Source organism: Sorex fumeus, unplaced genomic scaffold (assembly GCF_029834395.1).
Source record: "Sorex fumeus unplaced genomic scaffold, SorFum_2.1 ptg000054l, whole genome shotgun sequence".
Classification (NCBI taxonomy): domain Eukaryota; kingdom Metazoa; phylum Chordata; class Mammalia; order Eulipotyphla; family Soricidae; genus Sorex; species Sorex fumeus.
The window spans coordinates 14,990,530-15,013,228 of NW_026606111.1; the positions used below are offsets into that span (position 1 = coordinate 14,990,530).

Genomic DNA, 22,699 nt, shown 5'->3' on the forward strand with positions numbered 1-22,699 from the left:
CCAGGTGTGACCCTAAAAAAAAAGGCTATAATGTCATAATGTCCGGGCTGGGGTGATAGTACAGTGGGCAGGGCATTTGCCTTGCATGTGGCTGATCCAGGTTCAATTCCCAGCATCCTGTGTGGTCCCTCGAGCACTGCCAGGAGTAATTCTTGAGTGCAAAGCCAGAAGTAACCCCTGTGCATCGCCGGGTGTCACCCAAAAAGAAAAAAAAAGCATAATGTCATATTGGTGCTGACTAGAAATATTATCCAGTGGGAAGAGAACATAGATTGAGTTAGGAACAAGGGGGTCTGATGGGATCTAGCACTTAAGTGGCATCTTGAGGAAAGGAACATGCTGACAGAGATGTTGGTAGATTTGGTGGTAGGAGCCTTGGGAAAGTCATGAGATTGAAGTAAGGAGAGGGGAAGAAGTGAAAGTTTGAGGTCAAAGGAGCATGTGAAAAGCACAGTAAAGTGGCAGTTAAAGTGACCACATCAGATTTCTCGTGCATTCCTATGCCTCACCAGGGCACCTTGTTAAAACATCAGTTGCAGGGTGTTAGTGTGAATGTATCTGATTCAGCCAAGTTGGGAAGGTCCCAAAGAACTTACAATTCACCCCCCCCCCCCCTTTTTATTTAAATTAAGGAACTGCTATTTAAAAGTTCTTGATAGTTGAGTTTTAGGAATATAATATTTCAACACCAATCTCATGACCGGTGTCAACTTCCTTCCACCAGTGTTTCTATATTTCCTCCCCAACTGCAAATTCCACTGATCCCCACTTATCTACTTGACAGGCACATTATAAAATTTCAGTGGTTGCGTTTAAGTTTTATGTTGTCACTGTTGTTGAGTCTGTGCTTTGGGTATATGACTAGACCACTCACTCATATTACCAGTATAACTGAAGCCCGGATGCCTGTTCACCCATTTCTTCCTGTTCACTTCTCCCCCCCCCCCCCCCCCCCACAACCCCCCTTGATTTCTTTCTTTCTTTCTCGGTACTTCCCCTCTCTAAACACTGGGGAATAGTGTTTAGAGAGGAAGAATAATGTAAGGATAAAATAATAATATTTTAATAATAAAAACCAAGAACAATCTAAGGACCCCCCATTTACTGCAATACATTTCCTCATCCAGTGTTCTACATACCACAGTTAAGTGAAATCATCCTTATTTTGGTTTATTGCATTCAACATGATATCTTCCAAGAATTTGTACTTTTTACCCAAGTAATGGTGATGCTGCTAGTCTACAGACTAGACTTTTGGGACTACTGGGCTTAGGAAATGGGTCAGAAATGGCAGGGGCAGCATTAAAGGAATTTTTTTTGCCCAGCTATCATGCATGGAAAGTAAAATTTGTACACATGGTGCTGTACTTCTCCAACCCTATTTAGCAACTCAAGAACTGGTAAAGGAAGGGCGAGAGAACTAGATCGTTCAGCAGAGAAGGCATTTACCTTGTACATAGTTGATACTAGTTCAATCCCCAATACCATATGTGGTCCCCCAGAGCACTGCCCAGAGTGACTGCGAGCACAGAGCCAGGAGTAAGCCTTGAGCACCTCCAGGTATGATCCCCAAACATAAGACAAAACAAAACAAAAAGTTAAATTGGGTAATAGTTTATTTAAAAATGAGAACATAACACCTTATATGGGAAAGATCCTGATTTGGAACTGTTTCTAATTGCATACCCCATTCTTTAAAATACCTGTTCATCCTACTGTCTCTGTGATGTACTAATGATCAAAATTCAGAAATACACATTGGAAATTAAAAATTCAGCTTTTGTTATAAAACTGTATCCATTACAAACTGGATTTTAGGACTCATTATTCTTTGCACTTGCTCCTATTCTGTGAAAATAACTGGAAGAGCAGGGGACTACACATAGGAAATGAATATCAGAATTGAAAACTCAGCTTTTAGATTGAAGATCTCAATTCCCTGTTGGAATAGAAAAAACAAACTTTCATAGTAAGTATCAGTTTGTATTCTGATGATGGTATGTTAAGTATTAAATAAAATTAGCACCCTTATATATTAGGTATTATATTTATTTTCAGAGTAACTGATCATTGTATATATGGTTTTTGTTTTTAATTTAAAAACAAAACAGATTTTGTTGGAGCCAGGTGTGATCCAGGATGTGTTGGCAGCTGGCAGTCACCTACAGCTTTTGGAACTTCTCAATTTATGTTCCCACTATCTCATCCAGGTAAGTGACTCTGCGTCCTATTAATATACTATTCCTCTCTTCTACAGACATAGTTGGAAGTTCTAGTGACAGGCTAAAGAGTTTGAGGGAATGTGGCCTGTGGCATTAGAATTTCTCCAGGACACAGTCTAAGAGGATTCTCTCATGGCAGTGACTGCTCTCTTAACATATCATAGAAGTGAATCTCTCTTCCATCCTAAATATTTCCCCCCTCTCCACTTCTCCGCCTCCCCACTCCACTCCCCACCATGCAACAGACAACTGGACAGCTGAGTAGCTTAGCAACCAAATCAGAACTCAATACTTGGTACAGGGAAGATTATATGGGAAAGATCCTGATTTGGAACTGTTTCTAATTGCAGAAATAATTATGAAAAGTTGGAAAGTTGTTTAAGATATCAATAACACTAGCTAAATTTTAACAAAGCTGCATATAATGAATTGTCATATGGTCAAAAGGGCAGTGGATATTAGAAAAGAGTACACCTTAAACCCCCATAGTATGTGTAAGGTTGCCTCTGAATCAGACTCCTCGTAAGTATGTATGGTCCTGGAAGGAAGGAAGGAAGGAAGGAAGGAAGGAAGGAAGGAAGGAAGGAAGGAAGGAAGGAAGGGAGGGAGGAAGAGAGGGAGGGAGGGAGGGAAGAAGGGAGAGAGGGAGGGAGGGAGAGAGGGAGGGAGGGAAGGAGGAAGGGAGGGAAGGAGGATGGGAGGGAGGGAGGGAAGGAGGAAGGGAGGGAGGGAGGGAAGAAGGAAGGAAGAGAGGGAGGGAGGAATAAAGGGAGGGAGGGAGGGAGGAAGGAAGGAGGAAAGGAAGGAAGGAGGGAAGGGAGAGGAAGGGAGGGGAAGGAGGAAGGAGGGGGAGGGAGGGGGAAGGGAGGAGAGGGTTGGGAAGGGAAGGAGGAGGAAAGGAGGGAAGGAGGGAGGGAGGGAGGAAAGAAGGAGGAAAGGAAGAAAGGAAGGAAGGAAGGATGGCGGAAGGAAGGAAGGAAGGAAGGAAGGAAGGAAGGAAGGAAGGAAGGAAGGAAGGAAAGAAGGAAGGAAGGAAGGAAAGAAGGAGAGCAGGGAAGGGGAGGGGAAGGGAGGGAAAAGGGGAGGGAGGGAAGGAAGAAGGAAGGGAGGGAGGGACATGGAAATAAGTTCTTTACAGCCTTCCCAATTTGCTAGAATAAACAGGAAATACTCTGGGAAGAGGGAGAAAAATGCATTGCCCAACTCTTAACATCCACTGACTTTTAACCTTCCATTTTCATAACAACACTATACACTTTTATGGATTTAAAAAAAATCAGATATTTGAAATTCACCAAGCTTTCCCAAGGTGACATAGCTAGTGAGTGGTTAACTATTCAAATTCCAAAGATTACTTTTTCTCCCTAGATAAAAATTCTTTGGTTAGACAGAAAGATGGGGAACATCTTAGACAGCTGCTGTGAGCCTCTTTTATTTTACAGTGCGCTAAGGACTAATTATCTGTACTGGGATTTTCCTATTTTCTCCACTGATAGAATTTTCACTTGCATTATTATAGCACAGTAACCAAAATGAAAGTAAATTTTAGCTGGTAAATCCATGCAATTTAAAACTACAATTATTGTGCAGTATGGTATCATATTAGTAAGTAGGAAAATACTGTTTATTTTCTTGCCCAATTTGCTTTCCTTTACAGACTAATCATTTTTTATAATTCCATGTATAACCTTATTGTTGAATTCTGTTTCTCATCAGATAGTTGCCAAGCTCTTGTTTATATACCATATTGTTGAAGCTTCCCAGCAACCATAGGAAATAGGAACCACAGAGATTGTGTGAGGTTCCTGTTTCAGCTATGTTCGCTAAGGAGCAATTCAAATACAGTTTTATTGTTATCTCAGCATATTTAATCTAACAGTAAATGTTTAACTATTTTTATCTTATTTTCCTTTCTTTTCCCTTAATATTGGTGGGTAATATGAGTGAGCTGTTTTTAATCCCTTTCTGCAAGTAGCAAATGGGAATAACAGAGAAAGGTTACAAGACTTCAAAGGTGTGTGTTTGACTTGTGAAATTGAAATTACTTGTGTCTGACATTTCTACATCAAATATTGCAACTTGAGCTTCCAGCATCATCACCTGATTCACCTTTTCCTTGGCAGGTTGACAAAACTTTGGTTATAGTACTAATTATCATTGATGCATATTAAAATTGTGTGTCTATGCCTATAACTTTTTGCAGATGAAAATTCCAGATAAACATTAGAAGTTCAAGGTTCTACTTCATCAGGTGAATTCTTGTGATCCCAGTGACTGTGCATTTTGGAATTTACTCCTGTAGCTCATTATTTTGCAGAGGAAAGAAAGAGTAGCTTGCATAAGGCTTTGTTTTGTAGACTAGTTTATTATTAGAATACTTGAGCAGTGGCCGCAATTTTCCTTTCTTTTCACCATTATGTTTTTGTTTTATTCTCTCAGGTAACTTTCTTTTTCCTATCTTTTATGTGGCAAGTTGTGCAACTTTTGGAAGAAAATCTTGTAAGAGAACTAGAATATGTATTTCTGGAAACCATAATGTCAATCTTTTAAAAATATATACCTTTCCTCTCTTTTAGGATTATGAAGTCAGTCTGCTTTTGTATTTTGACACAGCAGTCTAACTGTACACATTGGCAAAATACTGGCATTGTTACTCAATTGATTTTAAATTCATGCTATGAATAATACTAGACATTTTATTAGATTGTAAAAATATTTTATGAGAGTGCAAAATCTCCCCAGTGTTTAAAGTGTAATAGATAATATACTCCATTAATCAAGGCTAATATATTTTTAATTTTTGGTTTTTGATGTTGGAACTACACCTGGCGGCTCTTGCGGCTAGTGCCTTAGTGCTCCAGGGGATACCTCGTGGTGTTTAAGGACCATGTGGTGTGAGGGCACAAACCAGGGTTGACTGCATGCAAGGCCAGCAACGGAATCTCTATACTATTTCTCCTAGCATTACCCAAGCTAAAAGGAGTTTACACAGTTTGGGACTTTGTCCAGCTAGGTGATCTGAAAAGAAGTGATTTCTTCTTTCTAAGATGTTTGGTGTTATTTTGTTCTTTTCAAATTACAGTTATTTCTTTGGTTCCCATCTAGAGATGAGAATTTATAACCATTTATTCTACTACCTCCTGTGTTCTACAGTGTTCATTGATTTGATTTTGTTTTGTTTTGTTTGGGGTCCACACCTGGAGGTGCTCAAGACTTACTCATGGATCTGTGCTCAAAGGTCACTCCTAGCAGAGATGGTAGAACCATATGGGGTTCTAGGAATCAAACCTTGTTTAGCCAAATGCAGTCCAAACTCCCTACCAGGTATACTATTGTTCTAACTCCAAAATTCTCATTTAAAAGTCTAGCAAGGAAGAACTCCCTTATTAGTTCTCCTGAGCAGCCCCACTAAGATTCCCCAACCTTCCTCTCTTTAGCTTAAGGCTCCTCTGTATATGAATGAAACTGCACCCACCCCCATTAAGGATATTGTATGGGTTACTTTGCCTTTCCCCTGGCAGGCTGCTATGGTCAAGGGACTCAGAACAATAGAAGCAGTGCCCTGCTAGGTCAGTGAAGACAGCCAGTGAATTAGTCTTTTGGAGTGATTCATTTCGGTCCCCAGATCTTCCGGAAGGACTTGTCACAGGGTGTTGATTCTAAGTTATAATGAGCTCATACCATTCTTTTGAAGGGAATCTCTATAAAATCTTTGGAGAGGGTAACTGGGGGTAGAGGGGCTCCCGAAGGCTCTTCCCCTAGCCGCCAGCATTCGGGATGGGCCTGCTCCCCCAGCCAGGGCAGCCTGGGCCATGGGGCAGACAGTGTATGAAATGAGGGCCAAGCCGGTTGATTGATCAGATGTTTATTCCATTCTCCCCACGCGCCTGCCCCAGTCTCTCTGAGCCTCCCATTCTAGTCTCACGCTCTCCTCATTCCCGTCTCCCTCTGTCTCTCCCGCTCATCTCTCCGCTCCACCTTGCAGCCTGGGCTCTCTCTCTCCAAGTGCCTGCTCCTGTATTCTTCTACGTTCTTCTCTCTCTGTCTCCCTTGCTATTCTCTCCGTGGTCCATCTTGCTGCCCTGCTCTCTCTCTCATTCTCCAACCCTCTTGCCTCTCCAACTCTCCAGCACTCTGGGCTGACACTGCATCCAGTCAGGTAGCAAAATCAACATAAGAAAGCCCTACCTGAGAGCCCACCAAGTTCAAAGGGAACACCACCTAGGATATTCCAAAGCCCTTCCTGACTGCCCAACAGCAAAATACCCCTTAAGGTGTTTTTCTCTTTTCCCTAGTCCAATAACTCTATCAACATCTCAATACTAGTTATTTTTGTATGGACACAGTAAGAGATAACATTGAGGCTTATAGGGCAGCTCTCCTGGGAACATCTTGCCACAGACTCAGACTACAGCGCTCAGGCCAGATTAATCATTCCTAACCCTAGCAGGGTCCAAATTTTGGATCATGACAGCATTTGTCCAGGACCAAGCTCTTAACTTATGGTTAAGCATTATGGCACTTTGGCCAGGCCCACCTAGATGCCAGGGTAGCCCATAGCTTACCGCTTGCCCTGGTTCCATCCAGTCCCCATCTGGACCCTGCTTTTGGTGGCCCTAGGAAGTAAGGGCAGTTGAGGCTTAGGTGAGAGAACAGATGCCCAGGAGGAAAATATCACTGAGAGTCACATTACAAAAGCATAGCATATACAGTCTTCTTGTGTCCATACAAAAAGGACATTGCTCTGGATAAACTATGCAAAAGACTTAGGGAGAAGAGCAAAACAATATTTACAAGTCAACAGAGCACAAAGAAAGAAGTTACAGATAAACTCAGAGGAATGGGAGCACTGTGATGGGAGCAACCCAATAAACCTAAACTACCCGAGGCTATGCAGGAAGGACAAAAACAGTGTTATCCTACAGTCTCCTTGCTTGAAACCTGTACCCATGCCAAACCATCATCCCCAGAATTATCATTAACTCCCCCAGGGAAGAGAAACAATATTTAGGTGGATCTACCAGTATTGAGTGTTTTGAGCAGCAATTCTCATTTCCCTTCTTCCAAATAAACCCTTATGACAAGTAGGTAAGTACTCTTTTCTACTACAGACTATGGGGGTTAAGTTCAGAGGCAGGATGCTAATCCAGCTCAGAAACCTCCTTAGCTCCTTTGATGACCAGTCAGGGTCTTCATTTCACCTACAAAGCCCTTATTCTCTTCTGCAGGGCCAGACTTTTTCCCTCCTCAGTGTCTCTCTAACTCTGTTGCCTTTTCTAGTTGCTGTGTTCTTGAAGACTCAAGCTGCCCTTTCATCTTGGCAATTGCCACTTAGGGAAGAAAGTAAAGGGCTAGGGATCTTTGTGACAGGCAGGGCATTTAGTCCTTTTCAAGTTAGTAGCGCTGTAGCACTGTCCTCCCCTTGTTCGATTTGCTGGAGCGGGCACCAGTAACATCTCACAACAAATTGTGAGACTTGTTACTGTGTTTGGCATATTGAATATGCCACAGGGAGCTTGCCAGGCTTTGCTGTGTGGGTGGGATACTCTCTATCCCAGTAGCTTGCCGGGCTCTCCAAGAGGGGTGGAGGAATTGAACCTGGGTCAACCATATGCAAGGCAAACGCCCTACCCGCTGTGTTATTGCTCCAGCCCTCTTCAAGTTATTCCTCTTCAAGTTATTCCAAGAAATAAATAGGACTGGTAAAACACACACACACACACACACACACACACACACACACACACACACACATCTCTCCGCCAAACATACACATGCCTTCTGTTCTAAGATCAAGAGTAGTGACCTTTTTAATTTATATTTTATTCCCTGAAATGGATGCATTAGGAACCATAGGAACCACTTACTATGCTAGAAATGTTTTGTAGTTTAACTTTCAGAAAAAAGTTTATGTATTTTGTACTACCTCAAATTCTATCATTTGATTAGCAAGTATTCCTTTTGTTTATTCAAATATCTGCCATCATTATGATTTTTATTCTAAATATGTGGGGGAGAAATAAGCAGAGAGTGGTGCAAAACACCTCTTCATAGTAATATACATTCACTGTCTGTCCTGAGGCAGCAGGTGGCAGTGTGAATCCACCAGAATTCAGTAGTTAATTTAAAGCAAAGATCCGAAAAAATGAAAAGAAAAATTATTTATTTTGCTACATGTTAGTCCTCTGACCTAATCAGTAAAAAAGTCATTATTCACACCACACTGGGCAATATGCATTGTAATTTTTAACAAATAATAGGAAACTGTTAATGTGTTCACAGGAAATACAGTTTTGTCTTGGGCTGCTGTGGTCATTTATCACTGCACTTTGTGAAATCACTCATTTGTTCTAATTTGAATGTAAATGACTCTAAGGTTTTACAAATAAGGTGACAGACTCACATAAATGTAATTGCAGGGTTCATCTCCCTCTTTTTATATATCACTCATTAGGTTATGAATTAAATACATCGTATTAAACCAGGGGCATGTCCAATGATGATATTGTAATGGCAAATTACTCTATGCTATTAGAGGTGTATTTTTTATTCATGGACATTAATTTGTCATTAAGCGGCATTAGTTTAGCACTTTTATGTGAAAGACGTGACCGGAAAGAGGAGATGTGCCACTAGGATGTGAGCAGAAGGGGACACAAGTGCTCTAGGTAAAGCATTTAGTTTCTGTGAGGAAACGAAGAGGAGCATTTGTGTCCTTTTTAAAATGTGTTTTGTTTTCTGCTCTTTCATCCAAAGAAGATAATTTACCCAGATTAAAGGCGTTGTTCTATTTACAGTGTGCACCTTTGGATCATCTAGTAAAGCCAAGCCAAGATTCTTACTATTAATCATTCAGAAGCCAGGAATATAAAAGGGAGCAGAAGGAGGTAGTGGCTTCTTGCCTTAAATCTCCCTCCTCTGTGACTGATGCTTATTAGTCATCCCTTGTCTTCATTTAGTTTTACACTAAATGGGCTGCTGTGAGAATTAGTCATTTTCTTTCTTCAGTGGAGGTACAAAGGTTTCAAGAATGTTTTTCTCTCCTGAGAGTATTGGAAAGAATTCTGGGTATGCTATTCCTTTTTTGCACCCCCATCTGCATAAATGGTGATTTTACTACTCTTTTACTAAAAGAAGTATTTTTTTTTCTCACTTCCAAAATGGAAAAGCACTGGATCCTTGAAATAGCTTCCTAGGTGCTGAGAGCAATTGATATTTTGCATTGGTTTCCTCTTTGGTCAATTTAATTATAAAATCTCTGACCAGTCCCAGTTATTTTGTGGGACTTCTGTGTTTTGTTTTATTGGGAGGTGGGAAGTGGGCAATCGGGGTCACACCTGAAGGTTCTCCAGGGAACATGCAATGCCAGGTATCAGAGAAACTGTGGAACTCTTGAAGGTAGAGATCGTGTCTCATATACTGTGCCTCTTTATATTGCATTTCTTCCCTTTTCCACATTACATAAGCTCACTATTGTATTGATCAACTCAGTTTTTCCCAATTAAATACTACATATTAGTGATTTAAACAACAGAAACTTATTTCTCAGTCTTGAAGGTTGGGAGTCTGAAGGCCAGGTGCCAGAATTTTGGAGCTCTACCTATAGCTTTTTTTCCCCAGTCTTCAACAGGCTATGTTCTCACTGTGTTCTCACATGGAAGAGAGAATGAGAGAGAGAAAGAGAGAGAGAGAGAGAGAGAGAGAGAGAGAGAGAGAGAGAAAGAGAGAGAGAGAGAGAGAGGGAGAAGTCAGCAAGGTCTTTGGTGTCTCTTCTTATAAAAATATTAATCCCATCTTAAGAGGTCACCCTCATGACCTTATATAAATCTAATTACTTCCCCAGTGACCCATCTACAGATACCTCATGTTGAGGAATAGAGATTCAAGACATGAATTTTTGGATGTCACAGTTCAATTATTGGTGCACTCCTGGAGAGAATGGACATATATCCACTTAGTACTTTCTTTATATTATAAAAGATAAATGTATTGCCAAGTTAGTCTTTCATTACTTTTACCCAATAAATGCATTTTTAAGTTGAAAACACATTGCACGTGAATTTCATCTGTCAATGAGAATCTCACATATTTTACATTATTATAATAGATTATCATTTTTAAGCTAAGTAATACTACAATGACTTATAGGAGGTTGTCTCTTCCAAACAATGTATTATTATAATTTTAATTATTAAATTAACAGTGTCTCCTAAATACATAATATATAGTGGGTGTTCTGAGTAGAATAATTTATCCTCGAGGTTGAGAAGAAGTTATAACTCATACTCATTTCTCTCTAACATTGAGCTATTTTTTTCTACATTAGATAAGACAAATGGTAACATAGATATTTAATATGCCTTTAATCAAATACACTAACTGCATGATCTTCCATAGTTCACCAGTGCTGTTACTCTTGTATTCAGAGAAAGTTCAAATACAGTTTTGAAATATTACAAATAGTTTAAGATTATAGATTTATTTTTAATCAGTGGAAATGATTGGGAAGGGCAGAAATGTGTCGGAGCTATTAAATCATGACCAGCTACTAATTATTTGTTTTAATCAAGAGCACTTGCTATCTGGCATAAGTAATCCAGAATATCATATTTGTTAAATATCATTAATATTTGGCTCTGAGATATGTCATAAGATCATGGAGTAGCCATTTTAAGATTCCACTTATGCTTTTCCTTATGCTATTATGTTGGATTTTATTTTCTAAACCCACACCAAAGGATGTCAGTAATTGACAGCCCAGAGGCTCGCTGGCTAGCCAGGCAAGTCACTTTGGCATTTTAATTTGTTATGTGCATAATCTAGGGATAACTAGGTCTTCATTGTTTGTGAGTTATTAAGGAAAAGAAAGATTATCTTGAAGGATTTTTCTGACATTAGCAATTTTTATTATAAGCTAATTGTTGTTAACTGGACAATTTGAAAATCACTTTAAGCATTAATTTCTCAGCAGAAAAGAGAAACAAAATGTTTCCAAATGTGTTATCAATGCTGGAGTTCAGAATCAATAAACAATGCAAACGTATGTCATTCTCACTTAGTTCCATTATTAGTACTTGGAAGTTAGGGGCTTTAAGGGAAAAACCTATGTTTCATCTGGGCTCTGCATCTTCCCATTTACCCTTGTGCTGCAAACATCTCTATCCATAGTTAAATGTAAAACTCTTCCACCAAGCTAAGTAGGCTCTTTGCTATTTATTCCTGTATTGTAGTTTCCATGTCTCCTTCTCCATTGACACTTCTCTTTCACTTTTAAGGTAAGATCAATAAAATTGGAAAACTTTCTTCTCTCATACTGCCACTTTCTCTCTCTTGATTACCAACTGTCATCATTATTTGCACTTCTTTTTTTTTCCTTTCTGATTTTTGGGCTGCATCAGGCAGTGCTCAGGCATTACTCCTGGTTCTGAACTGAGGAATCACTCCTGGTGATTAGGGGACCTTAGGGGACCATATGGGATGCCGGGTATGGAACCTGGGTCAGCCGCGTAGGAGGCAGGCACCTTATCCACTGTACTATAGCTCCAGCCCGATGTTTGCACTTCTTTACCTTCTATTCATTCTTCAGTCCTACTGAACTCAGCCCTCTAACATTAAAAGGTAAAGGTAAAGGCCCTCCCGTTGATCGTCGATTTGCTCGAGCGGGCCCAGTAACGTCTCCATTGGAGACTTTGTTGTTACTGTGTCTGGCATATCGAATACTCTCGGCAGCTTGCCGGGCTCTCCGAGAGGGGCGGAGGAATCGAACTCGGGTCGGCCATGTTGGCCGCGTGTAAGGCGAATGCCCTACCCGCTGTGCTATAATTGGAACGATACAGAGAAGATTAGCATGGCCCTCTAACATTATTCCTCAAAAACTCTTCCAATAAAAATCACTCAAATGTACCTTCTACCAAACACAGCAAACCCTATCTAGTATCTTAATGTAACCACTTCACAGTGTAACCATTTCAACACTGGTAGCTTCACTCTTCCCTATAACTTTAAGTTTGAAGACTCTTCTGTTTCTCTCCTTACTCCTTTTCAATCCTTTATAACTTTGTCCATCAGCCATCAGTCACGATGGCTCCATGATCATGTTTTTTTTTCTCTCCATCGCTCTCTTCCATCCACATGTGGAGAGCTACTTATCTAATACTCTACTGAGCATCAGTCATCTCTTCCACTTGCCAGCCCACATGTATCTGAAATTCACCTGTAACCAATCTCACACACCTGCTGCTCCCCTTCAACTTTTTAAAAGGAGCATTATCCTTAAAGATAACCAAACCAGAAGCCTAGAGAAGTACATGTATTACAGAAGTACATGGCATAAGCATGCACTTCTCCATGATTTCATGGATCCTGCTAAATATTTATTGATTTGTCCTTGTTTGTTTTTTATGAGACCACACCCAATGGTGCTGATGGCTCATCCTAGCTCTAAACTCAGGGATCTTTCCTGAAGTACTTAAGGGACCACAGGTTGTGCCATGGATAAAAACCAAGTTGGTTGATTGCAAGACAAGCACCTTATCTGTACTTTCTCTTTCCCCCTAATTTAGTTTTTAAATGACCTCAGAAGTGTCTCCTTTTTTTTTTCATTATTTCTGTATTATTTGTGCATGGAATATTTTCCTGGTCTTTTCTGCTCAGTGTACTTCCTGCTTGATGTCTAATGCTAATCAATATTTTACTATATAATCTATTTTTCTGATCCACAAAACATTTGTTTCCCAAAATCCAATCTGGTTCTTCACAATACTCGTGCATAGTTGGATTCATTATCTCCAGGCCAGTGGTTTACTCAGCATTTTCGTGAGCCAGAAACCATACTTAAAAAAGGTACCACCTTTTCGTTATCTATACATACTATCACCAAGACCTATCAGTTTTACCTCTTTATTTATTGCTATGCATTTCATTTCTTAGGGTAATTTTAGGTTCACAATAAAATTAAAAGGTAAAGTGATGGGGCTGGAGCAATAGCACAGCAAGTAGGGTGTTTGCCTTGCACGCAGCCGACCTAGGTTCGATTCCCAGCATCCCATATGGTCCCCCAAGCACCGCCAGAAGTAATTCCTAAGTGCATGAACCAGGAGTAACTCCTGTGCATCGCTGGGTGTGACCCAAAGAGCAATTAAAAAAAAAAGTAAAGTGATATCCTGTTGACCCCTGGACTCACCATGCATAGCATTCCTCATTGCTGACATACACACCAGAGAATCACATTTGTTCTAACTGGTGAATTTGTTTTGACATAATATCAATATTAACCAGAGTTTATGGTTCACATTAGGCTTCATTCTTAGTGGTGTATAGCTCATAAGTTTGGACAGATGTATGATATGAATCTCATAGTATCATACAGAGTATAATCGTATCAATATTGTAAAAATTTATTCTCTGCTGATTTACCTCTCCATCTCTACCCCTAACTCTAGCAACAATTGATCTCACTGTCTTCAGAGTTTTGCCTTTTCTAGATTGTAATATAGTTGGCACAATTGAATGCAGCTTTTTCAGATTGGCTTGTGTGTGTGTGTGTGTGTGTGTGTGTGTGTGTGTGTGTGTGTGTGTGTTTTCTGCTTGGAAATATTCATTTAAGACTTCTCTAGGCTTTTTATGGTAATAACTTATTTCTTCATGCCAAATTTTTTTACTGTCAAAAAGTACCATGGTTTATCCTTTCAACTACTGAAAGTCATCTTAGAGATGCCAATTTTCCAAGTTTTGGCAATATGAATGATGTTTCTATTAAAATTTTGTATTGATTTTATCTGAAGTTTCTTACCTTTATTATCAGTCTTTCTCATTCTTTTCATTTCTGTTACCGCTGTCTTAATCTATATCTCTATTGCTTATTTCTTAGACTAAAAATCTTGCTGATATCCAGTGAACCTAATTTCACTTTTGCCACACTCTTGTACTTATTACAAAATCTATTTTATTATAAAAGGTTTTCATTCATTAATTTTTTTTTTTTGGATAAGGGATGGAGAGAAAGTACAGGGGTTAAGTGCTTGCCTTGCATACAGCTGAGTCAAATTTGATCGCTGGTATCCCAGGTGGTCCACTGACATACAGCCAGTAGTAATCTCTGAGCAGAGAGCCAGGAGTAAGCCCTGAGCACCATCAGGCTGTGTACCCCAAAACAAAACAAAATATATTAAATTGATTTTTTAAAATAACCCACTCATGGGGCTGGAACAATAGCCCAGTGGATAGGGCATTTGCCTTGCATGCTTCTGACCCGGGTTCAATTCCCAACATCCCATATGGTCCCCTGAGCCCAGCCAGGAATAATTCCTGAGTAAAAAGCAAGGAGTAGCCCCTGAATATCGCCGGGTATGACCCAAAAAGCAAATAATAATAATAATAAATTAAATAATCCACTTCCATCACATTCTTGCTTAAAACCATTCATTCTTTAGCAGTGCACATGACTTTCAAGGTAAGGTCCATTCATCTGAATTTGGCACACAGATCCCATCTGTATTGTGAAACTTCCTGTCTCTTTAACCTAAACACGTTTACTACCGACACTAACATTGTCAACCTTGTGCATTTCCCTATATTCGAACCTCTTTCTACGAAGCCTCCTTCTATATGAATTACTCTTCCCTCACTGGTCACCTTATGAATTCTTACTTAGCCTAAAATTACTTTGCTCATATTTTATCTCCCCTTTCAGAGTCATCTGATTCATCTACCTAATTGGAGTTGATTTTTCTTCTTTTTATTAGTTATGGGCAGCCTTCCAGGATACTGATCACACCCTATTGTCTGTGCTACTTAATTTATCTATCTCTCCATGATGTAAGTTTATGTCCCAAAGTTATATGACTTTGTGTCTGTTAGTTACCCTTTTTTCCCTACTTTTTTTTTTCCTGTAAAATGCAGATGTGTTATCCTATATACAATCTACTTCTAAGAGAGGCTGGAGGACTGAAGGAGATAATGTGTGTAAAGCCTTCTACAGCACAGTCCAACATAAATAAATAGCTTAGAAATCAGACTTAATAATGGAATGCCTTTTGTGAATACTTTTGTTAATTTCATAGTTCCCTTCTTATCCTCTCTTGTCACTTCTGTCTTCCCTCAGTCTTGTAAATGTCAGTGACTTTACTTTCTACTTTCAATCAACAAGTATTGAACAGGTCTGTGTCTGAAACACTTGAAAATAATGACTAGTCTATAAATGGTATTTTTTCTCTCAGCTAGTTGTTTTTCATTTTGTAAAAGTACACAAATTTTATTAAATGAGCTATCATTTCTCCCTAACTGTAACATATAAAAATACTGTATCAAAATTGTACTTTAATAAATAGAAAAATCTATGCTTTTAAAAACAACACATTACATGGTATTGTTGCTTTGCATATAGCAAATTTTGTTTTATTAATTTCCTTGACCTTTCTCTACATAAAATAGCTTATCCCATCCTCATGTATCAAATGTATCAAATTTGAGAAACAACTGAAAAAGTCTCTCGTTTCTACCTCTAGAGCACAGTAACTACTGAGAAGTGCTTATTGTTTGTTTGACTTCGTTTTACTTCTGCCATGAGAGCTTCTTATACTGGGAATACTTTTATATAAAGTTGCTTCATGTCCTAAGCTCCATGATTAGGGAAATAAAAAGAGTGCATCTGTTTAAAAGAAGAAAAATGCAAGTTGTTCTCTACTGTGAGAAGAAGATCCATATGCCTGTCTCCCTCCAGCTGTCCTTCTTCCCTAGACTTTTTCTCCATCTCTTTACTCACTCTTTATTGACAAATGTCCTTTAGAGCAGGCTGGCCTTTAGACCACTGCACAATTAGGGGAAATGACAGACTGTTCATGTCATTAAATCAGTTCCAGATGGCCCAACCTCAGACTCATACATGCAGTACAATATTTACACACTTCAGAGGCCAGAATGAGGGACGAAGCCGCAGAGACTTTCAATTTTATTTGGCCTGTTGCCCCTTCTTCAAAAAGGAAAAAAAGATCTCACAATGTCACCCTGATATCTGTCTTCTAAAAACAAATAGACAGGGCACCCCAGTTGCATCCAAGGCTACTACCACTTCCTGAGTCCTTCTAACATGTCTAGGGAGTGGATTTTCCTACTTTGGGGAACCCCTGGGCTAGGATAATACTATTTTATAGTAGAAATACCTCTCTGCAGGGTAGGATCATTCCTTCTTTATTTCAGTATATACTCCATAGTCATGGTGCTTAAGCTTGACCACAACCAGAATCATTGGAAAGGCAGGTTTAAACAAACTGCTAGGCCCCGTCTCCTAGGACTTTTGATTTGTATCTGGGGCAGAGTCTTATCTACATTTTAACAAATTCCCAGGTGAGGCTGAAGGGACCAGGTGTTACTGGTCTGGTGTCTTTTTTTTCAGAGCTACCAGGCTACTATTGCCACCCTGCTTCACTCAATTACCTGCCTGCAAAATCATTGGTGTTCAGATTTGGGAAAAGTCATCACATTTAGTTCAGTTCAGATAAACTTGAACTGGCCATAGTTTATAATTACAAGAATGTTGATGTTATTTTTATTATTTATTTAATTTCTTGCATTACTATTAAAATTGACCTTTATAGCATTTAAAATATAAAAAGTCAATTAGGCTGGAGCGATAGCACAGTGGGTAGGGTGTTTGCCTTGCACGCGGCTGACCCTGGTTTGATTCTTCCGCCCCTCTCCGAGAGCTTGGCAAGCTACCAAGAGTATCCTGGCCACACAGCATAGCCTACCAAGCTACCTGTGATGTATTCGATATGCCAAAAACAGTAACAAGTCTCACAATGGAGACATTACTGGGCCCACGCGAGCAAATCAATGAACAATGGGAGGACAGTGCTACAGTACTACTATAAAATTAGTGATCACCTTGTAGGTAGGGTGATTACCTTACATGCATCTGACGCAGATTCAATCCTCCGCACCACATATGGTCCCCAGAACTCTTTCAGGAATGGTCCCTGTATGCAGAACCATGAGTAATCCTTGAGCACTGCTGGGTGAGGCCCCTAACAATACAATAACCCAAGTGGAGCATATGCCTGGCATGCAACTTAACTGTTATCCAATCTTCTGGCCCCTCAATCATCATTCTTTTGTATAATAATGATTGTGACACTCTTAGTAGATAGCAAAGATATTACTGAAATCTGCAGAATTGAGCTAATTTTCCGCACTCTGATTTTGTGTACAGAACTGAATTTTTTAAAAAAAAATCCCAATTACTAACTAACTCTGCTGCCCTAAAAAATCTTTAACCTGATTTTCCACCTATAGTTCAAAAAAATATAGTCATTAAAATTTTATTTTGATAACCATAGTTGCTGAGATAGACTATTTTCAATTATAGAAAGAAAAGTACATATTAACTTCTTCTACGTAGTTCATAATTCAGTGGTAATATCTTGATGTGCTGAGGCAGCTTTAGCAAACTTTGCACTGCATTTTGTAACACATGGTGACTGGGGCCTGAATTAGTTGTTCATAGTAACTGAGTCTCTGGGCTTCCTCCTTACTGGATTTCCAGCTTATGGGAGACTTTCCCAGGAACAATTTAAAATTATTCATGAGTCTTGGATATTATGCATACAATTGATTATGAAAATGTACTGGTAACCTAATTGTAGAATTCCTCTGTTATACAGCATAAATATATTTAAGTAGGACTTCAAAGACTACAAAAATTAGAGCATGTGGGATTTTCCTTTTTTTTCTTTTCTGAATTGCTGCTAATATTTTGTTTTAGTTTAATCAAATTGTACCATATGCGTATTTATATCAATGCATGAATATACAATTGGTTCTTCATATGTATATCTTTTTATACAAATATGCCTATATCTCTCTGCATTTATATATACATATTTATATAAAACCTGAGTTCATGCTATTTTATTACATCACAAGCAATCAGGCCTGCATTGTCAATGACTTGCTCTTTATTTCTTGCATTACTATTAAAATTGACCCTAACAACTTTAAATATCATCAGCTATAAAACAAACTCTGGATCTTTTTACATATATGGTATGACATCATTTTCCTATGTGATTTAATCCAAGACTATTTAAATATTTGGGTTTTGTTTATTTGTTTCAACATGTTCCAAAGGGCCAGTCCTTCGCTGCACATCCACAACAAAGCCCTTTATGTTTCTTTCTCTAGACCCGGCGTGCGGTGTGCAATCCTTCTTTGCAGCACCAGGTCATGTAATCACGTAATACCTTGATTTATAACTAGGTTGTAATCCAAATAGGAAACAGGTGGAATCACAACTGGGTATGGTGCCTTGGATATTAATGGCTTGGCTCAGCAGTGGAATTTCTAAAGCTGTATACACTTTTTTTTGCCTTAATTATGCATTCATTAAAAGCTTTTATACCCAACAGAATAAAGTAAATATTTTTTGATCTCCATAGTGTGCTCCCAGCCTGTAGATCCGCACAGCAGGGTCTTGATAATCTGAATAAATTGTATTTCCCCAAGGAGTTTATCTTTCAAATAAGGTCATAAAGAAATGCAGCTCCTTCATCCTTAGATTTCTTCCTCTGCTTTTCTGCAATGTGTAATATAGAGCATGAGAACCAGAGTATATCATAGTAATACATACTTCGTGCTGGTCCACTGTAATGTCTCAGTCTGTTCTCCTTGTTTATTTCTTGTGAAGTGTTTTTAAGTAGAAAAAACATGATGGCTTTTACAGAAAAACTGAGATTTTTGTTGATATTTGTGGAAAGCCAAATCTTTATTAGGCATATTTCCTTTACCCAATCAATCCATAAAATTTCTGGAACATGCAGAACTATAGTTAAGGCACTGTAGATAGCATATTTTTAAGAGAAGAATAACAATAGCAGTAACAAAATAGCTACTGTATGTTCAGTGCCTGCATATAAATTTGGGGAATCCTTACTAGAGAACACTTTCTCCATTCTCAGATGAAAGAATTAGGGGGGTTCACCACTTGCTGAGACCATCCTGATGAGTTGGTGGCTTTAAATCGTGCTTTTTCTACAGTTCCAACGTAAAGATGTGACAGTTCTTTATCCCCTTAACCTACAAACTAGTGAGGATAAGATAAAATTATAATCCTAAATAAATATGCACAGTCAGTTGGAGTAATAATTTTTCTAGGTCATGAAGCATAAAACATCAATATACTTGGCTGGTATTGGCAACCTTAAAAAGTAGGGTACAGTTATATGAAAAAATGATACAAGTTGCTAACATTCTTAGTAAATTTTGCAGGGCTCTCCCCAGCAGTGCTCAAGAGCCCAGGGGACACTCCCAGGGATACCAGCCTGGCAGTGTGGTGCTGTGGTTCAGTAGGGCCACACTGGTGGTGCACAGAAGCCACCTAGAGTTATGCTCAGTGCTAATTCAGTGGAGAGCTGAGCAGTGCCTGGGATTGAACTTGGCATCCAGGACAACCCAGATATGTGTTTCAATCTCAAGTGCTATCTCCATGGCTTCTTTAGAAACATATTGAAAATGATTTTTTGGATTAAGTGCTGTAACATATAAATTAATTTGCTATTTAGCAAATTAAATTTTTAGCAAATTAGAGTATGTTTAGAGGAACTGGAGTATCTGTTTCACTCTAAGTTAAGAAATCAAGACAAAATTCAAGATTTCTTATCTTTTGTTGTTGTTTGGATGGGGGTCACCACATCTGGCAGTACTCAGAGCTTACTCTTGGCTTTGCACTCAGTAATCAATCCTGGCAGGCTCAGGGATTATTTGGTGAACCGGGGATTGAAACCAGGTTGGCCGAATGCAAGGCAGGCACCCTACCCGCAGTATCTTTTCTCTGGCCCAACGTCTGATTTTCTTGTGACCTACCTTTTATCTGGGCTGGAGCTATAGCACAGCAGTAGGGCGTTTGCCTTGCATGCAGCTGACTTGGCCCCCCGGGTTCGAATCCTCTGCCCCTCTCGGAGAGCCCGGCAAGCTACCAAGAGTATCTCACCTGCAAAGCCTTGCAAGCTACCTGTGACATATTCGATATGCCAAACACAGTAACAACAAGTCTCACAATGGAGACGTTACTGGGCCCGCTTGAGCAAATTGATGAACAATGGGACAGTGCTACAGTGCAGTGCTACCTATTATCCATCAATCAAAACTAGCAAAGATAGAGGAAGTTTTCAAGCATGAAATCCACAACTTGATGGGAAGAAAATATGAAGGCAATGGATTAAACAAATGTCCATCTGAAGTGAACTGGCCCTCTTAGGAAGTGGAATCTGATCATGGTTGTCCTCTTGAGAAAGAAAACAGCATTTGTAACACAGAACATCAACAACCAACCTATCCTTAAATGTTTCACAGATAATACTCAAGAAATAACATAATATTCATGGTCCAGAGGAAAATCCTGAAAGTTTAGTTCTATTCAATAATATTTGATGTATTTTTAGTGACACTAGGAATATTTATATATTTCTAGTTTTCACTGAAGAGAGAGAGAACAGTTGATATTTAAAAAAAAACATTCTGGGAAGATAAAAAATATCCAGCACATAAAGTCAGAAGACCCAAAAAGTCAGGCCTGATAGAAATGGCAGAAAGTGGGCATCCACCCCATTTTTCAATTGTATGAGAAACCCAATGTTTCATTAGATTCAATAGGGAATTTCTTAGTTGTGATCAAATATTTGAGAGCAAATGTCTCAGTTAATTTTGGGAGAGCTGTTCATATGCCCAGTTGTCAAAACATACCTATAACCAAGCTATCATTTCACTTCTCCTGAAAAGACAAGGGTGTATCTTTTCAGAACTTGTTGCTTTTTTTCACTTATAATCCAACAAATATTTTTCATTTACAATGTGTTATAGATAGCATTATGAATGGCATGGCACAAAGGACATCAGGGACACTTTTACTAGTTGGGAAATTTATGCATTAATAGCTTAGATACAAATTATTTGGTATGTGACAGGAGACTTGAAGTGGGAAGCACTGAGATTCAGTGAAGAGAGCTTCATATTTTCTGTTTGACTTGTTCTCTAAAAACAGCTAACCCAAATGAGTCGGGGTAACATTCTTTCAGGGATTGGCTAAATGATAAAATAAAGTAAAATATCTTATGATCTTTCCCCTCTCACTATAAGTACTTGTTTAATTGGGATATTGAGAGTAATATGACCAGTCGCTGTGCACAGATGAGAACCACCAGGTACCATCATGAAAGCCAACGTTGGCCCCCTGGTTGGAAGTGGAGAAAAGGTCAAAGTGTTTACCCCCAGCCCCCAAGTGCCTGATAACATTTCTCACAAAAGTAATTACTTGAATAAATCTCAAAGTGAGACGGTATTTTCCTTTCCCATGCTTTCTTCCCTTGCATATTTACCAGTAAATCTGGGGAATAACCAGCTTAATGATCTAATTAGAAGAATAAGCCATACAGGAAGACTGAATTTGAAGAATATTCAAAGTGAAAAAATGCATTACACTCTGAAAACTGGCATTTCTTCCATAACTAAGTATCGTATTAGGGCACATTTTATGGCTTTTCTTTTGTTATTTAACTTGTCATTTATACTATACAAAGCAAATAGAATGGAAAAGAGAAGTCAAGTAGCCCTAAACCAAAAGAAAATAAATAGTATTTTAAAATATTCCCTGAAGAACAACAATGTATGCACTATAATTCTGAATAGAAACTAAATTTCAGGTGAGAGGAGTGTGACTAAGTGAAACGCTTCTTTTCTTCCCAGAAAAAGAAGAGATTTTCTTGTTACTGATGTATAATTTCCATTTAAAAACACTGCCTTTAGTTAGGTACTTGGACTTTTAGCTTACAAAATATAAGAGAAATGATACAATCACATAATTAGGAGAAAGTATTACTTGAAAATTTGCCTTAATCAGAATAGTTATTTGATAGAGGAAATAATTCTCTTTGGACTGAAAAAAAAATGGGGACTAGATAGATTTTTTTCACAGAAGAACCCTTATAGTGCATTGTGTATTAACATTTTCTGGTATAGTCATTATTATAAATTTTCTCTCATAGAAAACTCAATGCCCACTGGTCTTGCTTTTGTATAAATGCATAGGAAGGATTAGAAAAAATGGTGCATGAGATAGATCTTTCGAATAAAATAGTATGAAAATGGCCTGAGTTGGACAATGTTCAGAATTATATATAATATCAAGACATGATCTGTTTTTGTTCCTGCTGTTATAAGTAAACAGAGGGAACTTATGGGTACTCTTTCATTATTGTATTACATTCATATGTATTCAGCATTTTCTTCCTGCTAGATACAAAGCACTATACACTACTTTGCAGCATGTAACTTGGATTTGAATTTGGTAGACAGTCCCATGATTAAAAGGCCTACACTTTGATGTGTGCTATGCCAGACCTCTGCAAAAGTCAGGGAGGTGGAGACATGAGAAGGGGTGTAGTCTATTCTTCTTGAATCAGAAAATCTGATGAGATGAAAAGTATCAT

General features: G+C 38.8%; 1 protein-coding gene across 2 annotated transcripts in view; it reads left to right on the top strand.

Annotated features, from left to right (window-relative positions):
- The window catches only part of KLHL32 (kelch like family member 32), a 224,029-nt gene that overhangs the window by 132,490 nt on the left and 68,840 nt on the right, over positions 1–22,699 (top strand). For both annotated transcript variants that reach the window (XM_056125147.1, XM_056125149.1), the window contains exon 5: positions 2,112–2,210. In XM_056125147.1, the coding sequence (XP_055981122.1) occupies positions 2,112–2,210 (99 nt within the window). The remainder of the gene's footprint in view (positions 1–2,111; positions 2,211–22,699) is intronic.